This window comes from Delphinapterus leucas, chromosome X (genome assembly GCF_059928025.1).
Source record: "Delphinapterus leucas isolate spDelLeu-1000000601 "Yukka" chromosome X, BTC_Dleu_Yukka2, whole genome shotgun sequence".
Classification (NCBI taxonomy): Eukaryota; Metazoa; Chordata; class Mammalia; order Artiodactyla; family Monodontidae; genus Delphinapterus; species Delphinapterus leucas.
The window spans coordinates 92989280-93007500 of record NC_143150.1 but is presented as its reverse complement, the minus strand read 5'-3'; the positions used below and the strand labels follow the sequence as shown (position 1 = coordinate 93007500).

At 34.7% G+C, this 18221-nt stretch overlaps 1 protein-coding gene across 9 annotated transcripts in view; it reads left to right on the top strand.

Moving 5' to 3' along the window:
* Positions 1–18221, top strand: part of KDM6A (lysine demethylase 6A) — a 206103-nt gene that overhangs the window by 166109 nt on the left and 21773 nt on the right. For all 9 annotated transcript variants that reach the window (XM_022556398.3, XM_022556394.3, XM_022556389.3 and 6 more), the window contains 7 exons: positions 3854–3983; positions 5428–5533; positions 6337–6542; positions 8583–8647; positions 8721–8795; positions 9302–9450; positions 16666–16780. In XM_022556398.3, coding sequence (XP_022412106.1) covers positions 3854–3983; positions 5428–5533; positions 6337–6542; positions 8583–8647; positions 8721–8795; positions 9302–9450; positions 16666–16780 — 846 coding nt within the window. The remainder of the gene's footprint in view (positions 1–3853; positions 3984–5427; positions 5534–6336; positions 6543–8582; positions 8648–8720; positions 8796–9301; positions 9451–16665; positions 16781–18221) is intronic.

Genomic DNA, 18221 nt, shown 5'->3' with positions numbered 1-18221 from the left:
TTTCATATTTTATTATTTCCTTTGTATTGCCTATTGGGTCCACATTGCTGGCAGCATTTTCCTCAGTGGCCTGCAAAGTGATAACTTCTGTAATTAATCTTAACTGCCTTACCAGATTTTTTCATGTCAGTGACTTAAAACCACACTGGATGATCTCCAAGTCAGGCTAAATTCTTCTAAAGCATACAGTGAGATCCCTGAATTTCTAAAATATAATTCTTTAGAAAATAAGGTTTTTATGTTAGTCCTTTTGTCTAGATGTTACACTATCACTCACTTCAACTCTGGGCCTAAAGAGAATAGGCGTGTTTTAATATCCACATCAAATGCTATACTGAGCTCTCCTTGGATGCAATGCCTTGGCTTGCTGCCAATTTGTACTGCCCTCTACCTGCTCTCCACTCAGCTGCTGGGACCTCTGTCCCATTTCCTAGGTAGTGCTGCTGCCACTCAGCTGGAGCAGGGTCTTCCTCCCTCTTCTATTTGCTATAGTCTCAGGAAAGTTGCTAGAAAATGGGGGAAAATGTAGCGGTCCAAAACTAACATCATGGACCGTATGGGACCTAAGGGTATTCTGGAAGAATATTGTCAGAAAGAGTTCCATGGAGGTACAAGTTATAAACAGTATACAGTAGCAGTTACCTTAAGTTTTCATTAATAAAGTCTATGCTGTGGGTAACTAGGTGTGATGGTGTTTAATATATTAAAGATTATACTCTTTTCCATCTCAGTTTTGAGATGTATATAAATGTTGACTTAAGAATTTTAAAGTACATTTTTAGAGATTTATTTTCAGCTCTTAACTCTTAAAGACAATTTATAGTAGCTAGATACACCAAAACACTATAGACCTGTGGGGTTGCAGTAAATTTAGGCCTCAATTTATTAATGAAGAGACAAGAAAAAAATGCTCTGATAAAGTGGAGATAAAAATCTCCTGAGGCTTAGAGAAAAGTCAAGGTGGCAAATGGTATGTGTCATGTTGTTTGCCATTTCTGTTCTGTTGGTAGTGTCCTGAGCTGGGCAGGGGTCCAGAACTTAGAAGGGGAAAGTGACATAGGTGCAAGAGACTTGATGTTTCTGGTGTAGGAACTTCATAACAAAAGATAATTAAAGTGTAGGTTAGTTTATCTACAGAGCTCGGTTTCATTTCTCTACCAAATGATGAGGGTGAATTTGAAATTAAGTTTAAGCCAAAATTTAAAATAATTGGGCAATGACTAATTTCTTCTTACTCTACTTTGCTCAGGGAAAGAGTTTCAAGATGGGAGAAAAGGATTTAAAATGGGATATTGTCTAAATCCTTTCCAGCACATGCTTCTTTAACTTTAATGCCTTTCTCCACTTTGGATTATTGTATTAAAGTTTCATTATTTGGCTTGAAGTATTATAAAGTGTTGGGCATTTACGTGTTCAGAAGATAAAGTCTCTTCCTGTTATCCACATCTCTGTCTTTGCGTTAGCATTTTCAGTGGAAAAAGGTTATAGTCACTATATAGACAGCTACCTACATCAGTTCCTTAAGGGAAGTTCCTGTTTGTTCCAGACTTGACCTCAGTAGACAGGGAATCAATGTTTGAAATACAGTAAGAAACTGCTAGATACAGTTTGATTGCATAGTGCATTCTCAACTACCCTCTTATTTTCACATATGTGGTTAGTCTTTAAAGTGTTCGTTATTTTTAATCTGACTTTTTGTTGGGTTCATCTTTGTGGTCAGTGCTATACGTCAGAAGGCGGTTACAATACTTTGGCTTCCTTTTTGTTTAAAAATTGTAATTGCAGCATTCAATGGTTGAGTCAATTTCAACTCCCTTAGTCATGCCTCACTTTTTTTTTCTATTTTAAAATAAAGGCAGCTACAGCTTTCTTTGTTTTATTTACTTTCCCATGTGCTTTTTTTCTTTTAATTGTTACAGAATTGTAGAAATGACAGAAGCAGAATTCTGCTAATCAATCAAACCCTATTTTCTAGCCTCATTTCTCAATGTCCAGAATGTTGTAGAAGCTTAAATTTTTGTGTCATGTTTAACTAGTATGAGATGCTCTTTTATGGTACAGTTTTAATACTCGGTCCATATCCTTAAAATACTTGGTCCAATTCCTTAAAATATTAATTAGTACTATACAGTACGTCCATCTCCTGCTCTGGCAAACAAATTTTATGTATTTGGAGTCATATTTTGTTTAAATTCTAAAGTTGAGGAGTGGTAGATACACAATTCAGCATGAAAACTTAATTATTTATGTGGAAATTGTAAGTGAATGTTTTATCTTGGCATTGGTTTAATGATAATTGAATTGTTTCCTTACTAGTCCCAGCCAAGTATTTTCTACTGCCATGGAGTTTATAAGTTAATACCAATTTTATACCTAAATTTAAGAGGTTAGATGTCATGTCTATCTTTAAATGTACAGGGCACTCCTACTTTGTGGAGAGATATATTGAAAGCTGGTAATGAGTAGAATATTCATTTATTTAACCTTTAACCTTAAATGTTAGTTGAACTTAAAATTTCACTTTAATGACTATTTTCACGTACTTTTTTTAAAAAAAAGTTATTTTAAACTTAATTCATTCTTTGATACTTGTCTTGAACTCTTGTTTTTACTCGAGTTGAGAAAATTTAAAAAGGGTCACCCGTGATGCTATAGTGTAACATCTCAAAAGTGTGTAACAGTGAAATTTCAAGCCTTAGTTTTCATTAGAGCCAACCAAAACAGGCTGATTGTAAGGTTTTTCCAGTGCTACAAAAGCTACAAAATTCCACTGCTAGAAAAACAGCAAAATAAGAAAAATTAATTTTGATTCAACCTTTATTCTATTATTTATGATGCAAATTTGCTAGTGCCTTCTTCAGTAAATAAAATTACTAAGTTTTAAACTCCCTACCATAATTACAGTTTTCAAATTCTTATCTGAAATTTTAATATATTAAGAGTATTTGATAGTTTAATGTAATGATTAGTTTTGAACTTGTAATAATTGGGTGAGGTAGGTTAGTTACCCTGGAATGATTTGAAAGCTCAAAATTATATCTTGCTGATTTTCTGAGTTAGGTAGAAACATTAGGAAATTGGAAATATCTTTCTTTTTCTTTCTTACACTAAAAGAATTGCAGTTTGGGAATAATTCTACCATATTTTAATAATCTGTAATTTAACAAACATGATACCTTCATTAAAGAAAAAGAAACACCAAATACTAGTAAGTAATAATTATATAGAGTGTCAGCTAATGGATAGCAACTATATGCCTCATTTTAAAAATTGGTATAATTAGCTATAAAATTTAGTAGGTTGGAGTCTTGCTGAATTTTGCCAAGGAGTTACATGGAAAATTCTTTCCAACATTTGAGAAAAGGAAGGAAAAGGTCTTTTCAGGTTTGAGAATTGTCACTAAGATATTCCAGTTATAGTTATTGAGATGAGACATAGAAAGAGAGATATATTCTATTTTTACTATTACCTAGACCTTTTTTGGTCAAGTTATTGTTTTCACATTTAATGGAAAGAATCTGATGGTGGAAGTTGGTGGAGAGAAAACTGGAGTTTGTGTTTGTTCTTCAGGTAAAGAAAATATATTGGAAAATTACCAGTGAAATAAGGAAATGTCATCAATAATTCATGTGTTGTAGTATCTTTTCTATTACTTTTCTTCAGTGGGAGATATAGGAATCAAGCTAAGTAATTACTAAAATGAATAATTGTTCTCAGTTTCTTCCTGGTGGATCCAAATCTCATGGATTTGTGCAACTACCCAGTAATTTAATTAGGACTTAATTCAGGATTTTTTTTTCTGTTTTCTAAATAGATGTACAGCTGATTTATTCTCCCTTCTTCTTTTTTTAAGGAATCTAGGTAAAAATGGCTTATCTAACAGTAGCATTTTATTGGATAAATGTCCGCCTCCAAGACCACCATCTTCACCATACCCTCCCTTGCCAAAGGACAAGTTGAATCCACCTACACCTAGTATTTATGTGAGTCTGAATTGACTGACTAGAAGTAAATCAAACCAGTGTTTGCACCTACCTGTCTTTCATAAAATCTTGCTTTAAATCAATATGGATGCCCTTTAGGAAACTTCAGAATTATTGGCAGCAGCTTGAATGTTTCGGGGAAAAAAATGATATATTCAAAAAGATTTTGTAATAGCATTTAATAGCTGCCTTCTCAGCTATTAACTGCGATTACATTACAGTAGTGAGAAATACTTTTTACTGCACCCAATTTTGAGCAGATTTAGGCAAAAACTACCTAAAAGTGTAACTTCTTTTTGCGTAAGCTGTGTTTTAAATCTGCATTCTACTAGTTGTAAGGATCTTAACATTCATTCTGTTTATACATCTACCAAAAAAAAAGATATTTACCTTCAAAAAAAAGTGTTCGAGAACATAAAACGTGATAATAAATATGTCATTAAAAAGCTTAATAGATTATTTAAAACTGGGGATTACTTTCACTTAATGGACATTTAGACATGTGGTATAGGAAGTTGATAAGAGTTCAATCAAAGCAACTCTTATTTATGTTTCTCTGAAATAGGTCCTCCTACCCCATTTCCTTCCATCTTCCCACTTCTACCCCAAATGAAGAAATTTTAAACTATTGAGTGTTTTTGGAGATTTGACCCTATTTTCACCCTCCAGGAGCCAACTGTTTATCATATTAATCCTTTAGTATGTAAGGGAAGCACTGGGATACACGTGTAATAAAACTTTTATACTGAGGTCTGAGGGGGGAAAATGCAAAATTATTATTTATCTTTTACGGGTTGTCTTCTTCAGCCTGCTTTCATTTTGGTAATATTATTTTAAATGCTGATTTTTTTCCCTCTCTTTTGTGATAAGAGAAAAACCACATAACATAAAATGTATCATCTTCACCATTTTTAAGTGTACAGTTCCATAGTGTTAAGTATATTCTAATTGTTTCAAAACAGCTCTCCAGAACATTTTCATCTGGCAAACTGAAATTCTATACACATTAAAAAACAGCTCCCTCTACCCTGGTCTCCCCAGCCCCTGGTAACCACCACTTTACTTTCTGTTTCTATGAATTTGACTACTTTAGATACCTCATATAAGTGAAATTATACACAATTTTTATTTTTGTAACTGGTTTATTTTCACTTAAAGTGTCTTCAAGATTCATCCACATTGTAGCATGTGATAGGACTTTGTTCTGTATCTCTCCCACGTATTTTGTTCAAGATACAATGGACAAGAGAAATGTATGTGGTTACTAATTACAATTAGAATCAAAAGACATAGTGATAAAATGCTATAAAACATAAAATAGGAATAACGACACATAGGACGTATTATTTATTTAAATTGCAGTAAATAATGAATATAAATTTGGCGTAATATTTTCTAAAAGGTCTGCTTTATGGAGATCTAACAATACGTTTTAATTTTACAGTTGGAAAATAAACGTGATGCTTTCTTTCCTCCATTACACCAATTTTGTACAAATCCAAACAACCCTGTTACAGTAATACGTGGCCTTGCTGGAGCCCTTAAGTTGGGTAAGCTTTAAATAAGAAAAAGGAAAAGTGTATATATTTCCTTTACTGTCTATTAACTTCTAAAGCACTGGCAGAAACTTTTTTCTATTCTTTTGTAGTTTTTTGCATTTTCATTTTAATATGAGTGTGAGAGAGAGAAAGAGTACTTATTACTTCTTTAATCCATAACTTGAAGATACGATGATAATGGCTGAATTAACTTTTGTTGTTTTAATTTAGCTTTTATTTTCATACAGTTATATAATTACAATTATGATTTAGGTTGACTAATAGAAGAAATTTTTAAGATAAAATATAGGTAAAATTTTATATTACTAATAAGTACTGTAGCCCCCTAAGTGGTTCCTGTCACCTGCAGAGATTGAATAAACAAGTGAATCTTTAGCCCCTGGCCCCTTGATTATTCTCCTTCTGTTGATGGCATGACGATTAGGTCCAGGGCTTCAGCGTATGGTTGTGCAAATCTGGCACAAAGCTCAGGGTGTGCAGAGTTCCTGGTTAGTTTTTAGGGGGATTGGATAGAGCACCATGAAACATTTTCCTTTTTTTTTCTTTAAAAAAAAAAACACACTTTAAAAATATTATTCCACTAGCTCTCTATTTTACATTTGGTAGTGTATATATGAGGGTGGGAGGAAGACGCAAGAGGAAGGGGATATGGGGATATATATGCATATAGCTGATTCACTTTGTTATACAGCAGAAAGTAACACTGTAAAGCAATTATACTCCAGTAAAGACGTTAAAAAATATTATTCCAAATATAATTTTTATTTATTAACTACATTTATTTATTTATGAAGACCTGGGACTTTTCTCTACCAAAACTTTGGTAGAAGCTAACAATGAACACATGGTGGAAGTGAGGACACAGTTGTTGCAGCCAGCAGATGAAAACTGGGATCCCACTGGAACGAAGAAAATCTGGCACTGTGAAAGTAATCGATCTCATACTACAATTGCTAAATATGCACAGTACCAGGCCTCCTCTTTCCAGGAATCATTGAGAGTAAGTATTTATTTCCTGAAGATGATTTTATTTTGGAGATCATTTGTTTTATTATTTTATAGTTTACTTTGAAAGGGCGCTTTACTTTTGTAAACATCTCATTTTATGTTATATAAAATAGTTTATTATTATAACATACTTTATAAGTGCTATCCGGTTTGCTCTTACTACTAAGTCTAAGCAAACCTATGGGTTGATAAATATTGTTACTTTCTAGTGAGATGTCTCCCTCATTTCTGGGATATTTCTGTTTAGAGAAGGGTTTCTTAACCTTGGCGTTATTCACATTTTGGGTTGGGTAATTCTTTGTTGTGGGGAGCTGTCCTGTGTATTGTAGAGTATTTAGTAGCATCCCTGGCCTCTACCTTCTAGATGTCCCATAGCACACCCCTTAACCCCTATCCCAGTTATGACAATCAAAAATGTGTCCAGACATGCCAAATGTGCCCTGTAGGGCAAAATTATGCCTGATTGGGAACCACTGATATTAGATGATAAACTAAATCTTAAGTTTGCTTTATGCTTGCAGAGTCCCTTGTCTTATTCCTTCCCGTTAAACTCTACCAGGTTAGTATTATCTGATATATAACTCCCCCAGGAAGCATTACCCATCTCGGTTTGAAAGAGAGAACTCCAGGAGAGGCAAAAATTATTTCAAAATATACAGAAAATAAAAGAATAAAACTTTGAAAAATAATCAGGATTATTATTAAAAGACTCATAGGACTTTCAGCAATGAGGCATTATTAAAATCCTTCAGCAATGAAGTGAGAACTTTGAATTCTCCTATGAAGTGAACATAAAACATCCATAAAAGTGAGTTTATTAAATGTATTACTCAAACACTTATCTGTACTAAGTTGTTCTGTACATATCCCACAGCTGAAATTTAATATGCGCCTGCAAGTCTTTAATTTGTAGTTTATTAGATTTGCTTATCTCTGTTTAAAATTTTCAAGTTCACATTTTCAATCAAGGCAACATTTGTACCTGCTAATCATATATTTGTGTTCCTTTCTTACTACCACTCCCCATGTTATAGAGAAATTCATTTAATAAAAACTATCCTGCAACTTTCACGAGTTGCAGTGAATTTGTTGTCCATATAAGTCTCTCTGGTTCAGACTTTTGAGATACTTCAACTCCGTGGTAGTATTACGGTCAGAAAAGAATAGATAGTAAGCAGGATTCAGAGATCATCAAAGGAGTATTTGGAAGAAGAAGATGAGAGGCACGGTACTTAACTGGAAAGGGATCCATAATCAAAGAAACAGTGATTTCTTATATGTGCCTTGGAGGTATGGACCATTATGTGTGGAAAATTTGACAAATGTTTAAAAAACATATACATTTAGAAGGAGGGAGGCCAAAATGTCACTAAATATAGTTAACTCAGAAATCGTAGGACAGTATTAAGAGATACCATGTCTGTGACACAGAAATCATAAATAATAGTAATATTTTCATTGAAAAGCACCTATATTTATCCAACACTTAATTTACTTAATAATGTTGTAAATGTTTATCATTCATGTATAGTTCATTGTGGGGGAAAGAAAAGATTTAACCCAGGAAGAACTTCTTCCATTTGTCTGTAATAAAGAATAGAGAACATCTTACCCTCCCCCCTTCCCTATGTATTCCATACATATATAGCTACATACACACGCACACACCTCTGTTAGTTTAGGAAATTTATAATCAAGATTGACACTTCTTAGGCCTCTCAGCTTTCCTTAAATTTCCTCTCTTGAAAATGGGCCAAGAATGAGAATCTCTAGTTTTTCCCCTTATGGAAGAATATTAATAAGGAAGAACTCAGGATAACTTTGTGGCCGATGGAGGAGGTTGGATACCATGCCAGTGAGCTTTGACTTTTCTTGGCTTTCTATTTAATGTGGTCTTTGAAGAAATTTTCATGTGAAAGAGGTCTGTAGATAACACCACTGATCTATATGTAAACTTTTCAATTGTATGATGGAAAGGATATCTGGTTGTAGAATACATATTAAACTGGATTGCTTTTTGCTTAATCTATAGGAAGAAAATGAGAAAAGAAGTCACCATAAAGACCACTCAGATAATGAATCTACGTCTTCAGATAAGTAAGTCATTTGTAATGTCCACTTAGTATTTCTGTTTAAAAGGCATGTTTCTAATAATATCTCTCTTTTTAAGTTCTGGGAGGAGAAGGAAAGGACCCTTTAAAACCATAAAGTTTGGGACCAACATTGACCTGTCTGATGACAAAAAGTAAGTCTTCATAGTAGTGTTTCTGTGAACTGATGCAAAGAGGTTTCCTATTAGCAAGACTGAGAATTTTCTACAACTTTCTCTTCTGTTTTGTTCCTTGTCATTTTTCTAAGTTGATATACAGGCTTTAGCCAAATTATTTTTGCTAGGCTTTGTGATTATTTTCTTTGACTTAAAACTCTTGTACAAATTTTCATCAAGACCTTTCTATATGTAGTTATACAACCATAAAATTATATTTATAAAATAGAATTATACAACAATTATAAAAATAGGGAAGTCAGTTTTTTTCTTTTATTAATAATTTTTACGCTTCTTTTTGTTAGGAAGTTTTCTTTGCAAAATTAAAAAGTTTAAGCATTCCAGGGTTTCCTATGCAAAAGTAAAATATTTATAGATTTGATTATTTTTCTGATTGGAACACAAGATTTTTGAAGAAATGGTTAACTTCTACAAATATTTATAGCAGGGTTTCACTCTTGATCTGATATGATACTTTATTGCAGGTGGAAGTTGCAGCTACATGAGCTGACTAAACTTCCTGCTTTTGTGCGTGTCGTATCAGCAGGAAATCTTCTAAGCCACGTTGGTCATACCATACTGGGTATGAACACAGTTCAGCTATACATGAGAGTTCCAGGAAGTAGAACACCAGGTAATTTTTATGAACTAACATATTGACACACAAATTGATCAAAATGTGAAACATGCAAAAGAGAACTGGATTCTTTCCATGTATAATGAATGAAACTGAAAGGCTTATTTCTATTACAAGATTTGGCTCTTTAACTGAGCTTAGATTATTAAGATTTTTCCACTTGGTAGTATCTTTTTTGAAATGTAATATCCCTGAAACAATAGCAGTGTAATCTGGAAACACGGTCATTGGAGCACTCCTGGGAAAACAAGTCCCTGTGACTTAAAGACTATTTTTGATCCCATCTACTGCAGTGTGACGGTTTTTTCTAAACTTATTTTTACCACAATCACAATAAGAAATATATTTTATATTATGACCTAGTGCACATGTATGTATACAAAAACATTTTCATAGAACAATACATTTTCTAATCTATTCCATTCTATTTCATTTAAAAAAGATGGTGTAGATTGCAATCGTCTTATTGGGTTACAATGTACAGTTTACAGCGACACTTGATGTGGAGACATTACTAGACTCACCATAGTATCTAGTCCAGACTTTACCACTAACTAGACTTGTCACTTTGGCAAGTCACATTTCTTCTCTGGGTCTTTTATTTTTTCTCTCCATTTGTAAAATGAAGTTACATTGGTTTTAGACTTAAAATTCTGTCCGATACTAATGTATCATCTTTTTTGTGCTCCCTTTAATTGACATGAAATTTCACAGGGTGATGTTCAAAATATTTAACAATTAGGATGGGTGTTGGTAATAACGAGTTCACTTGTACCAATGCCTACAGGCAGCATATCACCCTCATGTGCTTGTTTGCTACTTGAAGTAGCCATGGTTTGAAGACAGATCGCTTCCTTCTTTATTACCTGCTTATTTAATTGTAGCTAAAAAATTGTTTCAGAATAGGTCTATGCTTGCGTCTGGGTAACGTAGGTCAGTGGTTCCCGGTTCTGGCTGCTCATTAGAATCTTCTGGTAAAGTTTTAAAAATATATATAGTTGACTAATATCTGGAGATTGGGATCCAGGCATCCATATTTTATTTATTTATTTATTTATTTATTTTTGCGGTACATGGGCCTCTCACTGCTGTGGCCTCTCCCGTTGCGGCGCGCAGGCTCAGCGGCCATGGCTCACAGGGCCAGCCGCTCCGCGGCATGTGGGATCTTCCCGGATCGGGGCATGAACCCATGTCCCCAGCATCAGCAGGTGGACTCTCAACCACTGCGCCACCAGGGAAGCCCCAGGCATCCATATTTAAAAAAAAAAAAAAAAAAAAAAGTTCTCCAGAGGATTCTAATGTACAGCCAGGATTAGGCTGTAGTTTTTGTCCTCAGGCCATTGGAAGCCTAATTTTGTGATATTTTATCCATAATTGGATAAAGTGGAAACAGTTCTGGAATAAATGGCAGAAGACCTATCTACTCCCTGCTCTGTCATTTAGATTCCAATGTAAATGCTAAGCAAGTTATTTGAACTCTCTAGAGTTCATTTTTCTTATGCATGTAGTATTGGACTGGTTCTATTAAGATTCATCTCAACCGAAATTTTCTCTCATCAATTTCAATTATTTTATGCAAATAGTATTATCCCCACATCAAAGAATGCCGTTTTTCATTACAGAGCAAGGGGAAAGCAAACTTGATAGATCACTTTGTCACTTGTGTCTAGACTGTTGGGGGTTTTTTTGGTTGGTTTATATACAGGGTATTAGTTTTTCAGAAGTGTCCTATGGAACGTTAAAGAATTCTCTAAAGAATTCCCTTAGGGTAGTGCTGTCCAATAGAAATATAATGCAAGTCACATATATGACTTAAAATTTTATAGTAACATTAATGTAAAAAGAAATAGGTGAAATTAATTTTAACCCAGATATATCTAAATATTATCATTTTAACATGTAATCAGTATAAAAATTATTGGGACTTCCCCCCCTTTTTATATTGTCTTTGAAATCCAGTATGTACTTTGCAGTTGCTGCACATCTCAGTTCACATTACCATATTTCAGGTCGGTTACTGTATTAGACAACTTGGTATTAGAAGAAATGTTAATTAGTTCCATTCAGTTTTTAAAAATTATTTTGAATACTTTTTCATGGGGCAAACACTTCCTTCCTGGAGTTACCTAGATAGGTATGTTACCTGCTTTAATGGACTTTATGATCAGTCTATGTTCTAAACTAGAGATGCTCTCAGGCTCTATCCTGAAAGGTTTTTAATAAGATGATGGGGTCCCAACATCCCTAGTTTTAATTAGAGGTAAATTTTATTTGGAGTCCATGCCATGGACAATTCCAGCCATTTACCTGTGGTAAGAGACAGTTTGTAAGTATTAAGAGTACTGTCTTCACATCATACTGTGATATATAGAAGAGTCAGGGTGTGGTGTGCACAGACAGGGTATGGCAAGAGCAACTACATTTTTCTTTATTGAGGTAAAAGTCACATAACAAAAGTAACCCCTTTGAAGTGTGCAGTTCAGTCACATTTAGTACATTCACTGTGCTGTGTAGCCATCACCTCTGTGTAGTTCCAAGACATTTTCATCAGCCCAAAAGGAAACCCCATACCCATTAAGTAGTCATCCCATTTCCCCCCTTCCCCTCAGCCCCTCGCAACCCCTAGTCTGCTTTCTGGCTGTATAGAGTTACCTGTTCTGGATGTTTCATATGAATGGAATCATACAATATGTTGCCTTTTGTGTCTGGCTTCTTTCACTTAGCATGTTTTTGAGGTTCGTCCATATTGTATCAATGGTTCATTTCTTTTTATGGCCGAATAATATTCCATCATATGGATATAGAACATTTTTTATCCATTCATCACTTGAGGAGCATTTGGGATGCTTCCACTTTTTAGCTGTTGTGACTACAGTGTTTCTATAAACATTCATGTACAAGATTTTGTTTGAATACCTGTTTCCACTTCTTTTGGTTATATACCTAGAATTAGAATTGCTGGGTCATATAGCAATTCTATATTTAACTTTTTGAGGACTTCCAAACTGCTTTCTACAGCAGCTGCAACATTTTACATTCCTGACAGCAGTGTGCAAAGGTTCCAATTTTTCCACATCCTCACCTGCATTGATTATTTTTCATTTTTTTCTTATTATGGCTGACCTAGCGGATATGACATGTTTTTTCATTATGGTTTGGATTTTCATGTGCTTGTTGTCCATTTGTATATCTACTCTGGGGGAAATGACTGTCAAGTTCTTTCTTCATTTTTTAATTGAGTTGTTTGTCCTTTTGTTGTTGAGTTGCAAGAGTTCTTTATATATTCTGGATATTAATTCTTTATCAGATACATGATTTGCAGTACTTGCTCCCATTTTGTAGGTTATCATTTCACTCTCTTGATTGTGTCCTTTGATGCACTAAAGTTTTAAACTTTGATGAAGTTCAATTTATTTTTCCTTTGGTTGCTTATGCTTTCGGTGTTGTATCTAAGAAACCATTGCCAAATCCAGAGTTGTAAAGATTTGCCTCTATGTTTTCTTCTTAGATTTTTATAGTTCTAGCTCTTACATTTAGATCTTTGATCCATTTTGAGTTAGATTTTTGGGTATGGTATGAGCTAAGGGTCCAACCATATTCTTTTACATATAGCTATCCTGTTGTCCCAGCACCATTTGTTGGAAAGACTAGTTTTTCCTCTGTTAAATGATCTTGATACCCTTGTTGAAAATCAGTTGACCATAGATGTATGGGTTTATTTCTGGAATCTTGATGTTTTTCCACTGATTTATATCTCTGTCTTAATGTCAATACCACACAGGTTTGATTACTCTACCTTTGAGGTAAGTTTCGAAGTTGGAATGTGAGTCTTCAGCTTACGTAGTTATCTTTACTGTGGTCCTTTATCTCTTCATAGGGCTTTGAGTTACTGTCTTATATTCTTTCATTTCAACCTGAAAAACTCTAGCATTTCTTATAGAGCAGATTGACTAGATTCTCTTTTATTTTTGAAGAATAGTTTTGCCAGATCCTTGGTTAATTTTTTTTTTCCTTTCAGCAATTTAAATGTGTTAAGCCATTGCTTTCTGGCCTCCATGGTTTCTGATATGTAACCAGCTATTTTATTGATGATCCATGTATATGACAGTCACTTCTCTTTTCCTTCTTTCTAGAATTTCTTTGCGTTTCTGCAGCTTGATTATTAATGTGTCTTAGTGTGGATCTTTTTGAGTTTATCTTTCCTAGAGTTCCTTGAGCTTCTTGGATATGTAGATTCATGTCGTTTGTCAAATTTGGGAAGTTTTTGACCATCATTTTTTCAAATATTCTTATTGCCCTTTTCTCTTCTTCCTCTGGGACTCCCACAGTGCATATGTTAACGTATTTGATGGTGTCGCACAGGTCTCTTAGGGTCTGTGAATTTTTTTTCATTGTTTGCTTTCTTCTCCCCAGAATGTATAGTTTCATTTGACCTATCTATAAGTTTGCTGATTCTTTCTTTAGCCTGTTCACATCAGCTGTTGAGAAGCCCACTAGTGAATTCATTTCATTTATTATATTTTCCAGCTTCATTTATTTCCTTCCTTATTATGATTTCTGTCTCTTCATTGATAATCTGTTTGTTGAGATATCATTCTCCTTGTTTCCTTTTGTTCTTTTCTTTTTTTTCAATTTATTTTTTTGGCTGCGTTGGGTCTCCGTTGCTTTGTGCGGGCTTTCTCTCGTTGTGGTGAGTGGGGGCTACTCTTTGTTGCAGCGCGCAGGCTTCTCATTGCGGTGGCTTCTCTTGCTGCAGAGCATGGGCTCTAGGTGCGTGGGCTTCAGTAGTTGTGATGCACGGGCTTAGTTGCTCCGCAGCATGTGGGATCTTCCCGGACCAGGGCTCAAACACGTGTCCCCTGCATTGGCAGGTGGATTCTTAACCACTGCACCACCAGGGAAGTCCCTCCTTTTGTTCTTTTACATGGTTTTCTTTAGCTCTTTACACATATTTTAAGATAGTTGATATAAAGTGTTTGCCTAGTAAGTCCAGTGTCTGTGCCTTTTCAGGAATAGCTTTTGTTAATTTCTTTCTTTCTTTTTTTTTCCTTTTCTTTTGGTGACGGAACAATACTTTCTTGTTTCTTTACATGCCTCATGATTTTTTGTTGAAAACTGACTTCAAGTATTTGAGTATATTCTCTGTAGGATGTAGTCATGTAGTCTCTGAAGTCTTTGTACCTTTAGCATAGTGCTCTGCTAGTGTTTTGACATTTTGAATATTATGATGCAGCAGTTACAGAAATCAGATTCTCCTCTGTAAGATTTGTTGTTGTTGCTTGCTGTGGGCTACAGTCATCTCTTTGTTTAGTGACTTTCCACACTATTTTTTTTTCTGTTATACATATACGTGTATCTGCTCTTTTTTAGATTGTTTTCTCATATAGGCCATTACAGAGTATTGAGTAGAGTTATACAGTAGTTACTAGTTATCCTTGTTAGTTATCTATTTTATATATAGTATTCACACTATTTTTGCAAAGACTGTATTCCTTGTCGTGTGTGGGCACTGAAGTCTCCTTTCTATTAATTATCTCAGCCGTGATATGACAGGGATTTCTTTAAATGCCTGGTGGCCAAAAAAGGAAAGCAGAGTGGGAAAAAGAAAAAAGAATTCTCTAGGTCTTTGCAGATTGCCTCCATGTTATTTATTTATTTATTTATTTTACTTTGGCTGCGCCAGGTCTTCATCGCGGCACTCGAGATCTTTTAGTCGTGGCATGCGGCTTCATAGTTGTGGCACATGGGCTTCTTAGTTGCGGCATGCGAACTCTTAGTTGCAGTATATGCATGTGGGATCTAGTTCCTGGACCAGGGATCAAACCCGGGGACCCTGCATTGGGAGTGCAGAGTCTTACCCACTGGACCACCAGGGAAGTCCCGATTGCCTCCATTTTGAGTCACTCCTTCTATACTTAGCCATGCTGCTTACAACTCTACTTTAGCTTTTACTTCCTTGCTTGCACTGAGCCCAAAGGTCAGCGAGAGGTTAGTTTATGGTCTTCTTAGGTTTTTTTCTGAGCATACCTCTTGCCCTGCGTATGCGTTTGGCTTCTAAATTCTACAGTGTACACAGGGACTTTTCAAAGCCTTTATTCCCCTAAAATTTCACTCCCCAGCTTTTCCTTCCAAGCCTTTGGCATGTCTATTGTTTGCCCCAACTGGTTATTTTGTTTGTTTTGTTTTTGTCCTTGGTGGTATCAGCTTGTTCTTTAGTCTTACAGTGTTTTGGGGGGGCTCCTCCTCCATTGAAATGCTTTGCCCTGATAGAGTACTGAGGTAGGTGAAACATAGAGAAGTCCCTTCTGTCAGTCTTTTGGAGAAACTGCAGCATAGACAAAACAGAAGAACACAGTTCTTTGGGAACAAGATTAGTCTGCTCCCTCCAGAACCAGGGACACTCACACTAGCAATACAAACTACTCTTTTAAGTCCACTGCCACACCGGTGGTGGAGGTAGAGATAAGGTAGGTTACATAAAGATCTCCTACTGTGTTTAAGTCACTTTTTCTTTTTGTCAGTTGCTTGGTTGCTGTAAATCTTTGACTTATTGTCCAGATTTCTGGTAAGGTTGCTTCTGACAGTTTTCACTAGATTTTGTGTGTGTGTGTGTGTGTGTGTGTGTGTGTTTCTGGCGAGTTCCCCCAAAGTTCCCTGCTCTGCCATCTTTGTTCATACCACTCCTGCAGCTACATTTTGAAAATTAGACTTCCTGCCTCTTTACTGATGTCCTAATACTACTTGTGAGAAATGGGGATTAGTTCACAAGTAAGAAGTGGTAACAATATCAATAATAGCTAATATTTATTACATACCATGTATTAGGCACTATTAGAAGCAGTCCTTACTTCATTGATCCTCAAAACAACCCATTGACTTATCAGAATCATTATCATCAAATCTTACAGGAAACTGAGTCAGAGGTTTAGAAACTTGCCCAGGTTCACATAATGACTAAGCCAAGGAACCTGGCTTCAAAACCTAAGCTTTTAACCATGATTTAGGTTATCTTCCACAGAAGCTCCTACTGAATAAGTTAGGAGTTGACCAAACTCAGCTCTAAAACTAGACTTGACACAAAAATGCTATACAGATAAACTATTGAATACCACTGGAGCATTCTCTGTTGAACATTTCCAAGGTTCCATTTCTAAAGACATTTTTCTATAGAATTTATGGTCTGCTGATTGTTTTTTTCTTTTCACATTTCAGGTCATCAAGAAAATAACAATTTCTGTTCAGTTAACATAAATATTGGTCCAGGTGACTGTGAATGGTTTGTTGTTCCTGAAGGTTACTGGGGTGTTCTGAATGACTTCTGTGAAAAGTAGGTTTCCAAACTGAATTTTCTTTAAACATAATTATTCAAAAATAGTAACTGTAAAGGGCAGCTTACTAAGCTGGATATCCTAATGCATGTAACCAGTTTTCACTTACCATTCAGCAGAAAATTCATATAAAATGATTTGATTACAAACCTATTATTTTGTATTATTGGGAATACTTTAAGAAAGATGCCTTGAAACCGCTTCATGTAGTAGTAATAGTCTTGAATTTAGGGGGTAGAAAGTTGAGTTGTTTACTGGATTCATTAAACAATTGATGTGTAAATACTTGTTCATGTGAAAGATCTGTATTCCAAGAAAAATTGTTCTACTATAAATGGTTTTAGAAGTGGAAGGAATTCTGTAATTGAGTACCCTTATAGGTGGTTAATAACACAAGCTTGAACGTATTACTCTTTGCTATATCATCATGATATAAATTCTTTTTAAAACTACATTGACAACTTTTCCTATAAAGGAATTTTATAAAATTTAAACAGCAGCTTCAGATTTTGTTTCTAGAATTCAAAGAATTCATAATGGAAATGTTCCTTTCCTTATGATCCTAGAAACTGTTCATTTAATTATCTTGTGTTAAAGGGTACCTTGGAATTGTTTTCATTGATTTAAATTTAATTATTTGTCTTATTGTGTTTTAAAAAAATACTCCATTACTTAAGAACCTGGTATTTTTTCCATTAAAAATTGGAAAATTATTATGGTTAAACACATAAATTATACATACATTCGGTGTTATTCCCCCCAGCCCAGTAAGATAAAGAGAGAAAAAAACCACCAAAAACATTTACATATGAGAGACTTTGAAAACTAATTATACACATATTCCACATACTAATTTATAATATTTAAATTTTGGGTTAAAAGATCGTTGCCATAAATATCTTGATTTAGTATGAAGTGTAAATATAGTTGCAAAAACAACCATAATAATCCAAAATTGCTTTATATACAAGCAAAAGATAATCACCTTTTATTGTCTATACTATCTAATGTATAGGTTTCCTTTAATCTAAGAAAGCTCAAGATGTGGAATTTTAAAGTTTCAAATGCTGTGATGAAATAACCTGATCTACTTTAATCTATACTGGACCAGCAATCTAGTGGTAGCAGAGAAAGAACTGTGTCATGTAGGAAATCTCTGTTGTGCTGCAGGAATATTTTTATTTCTTAAACTTTGAGATAGTAGTATATTATTGCATCTGCAGTACAGTGATCCTTGCTCATTATTTCTGAGTAGGGATTGACTATTGTTAGGACTTAGTTTTCTTTCCTATCTGAATAGAGAGGTAACCTGAGAATAAAGAATAATTAGAATAGGCAGATAATGTCTAAAAAGCTTGAACATGTGGATAATAAAAAAAAAGTCTGAAGGGTTAGGTAAATTTAACTAAGTTGCAGAAATAGCACTTGCTACCTCTGCAT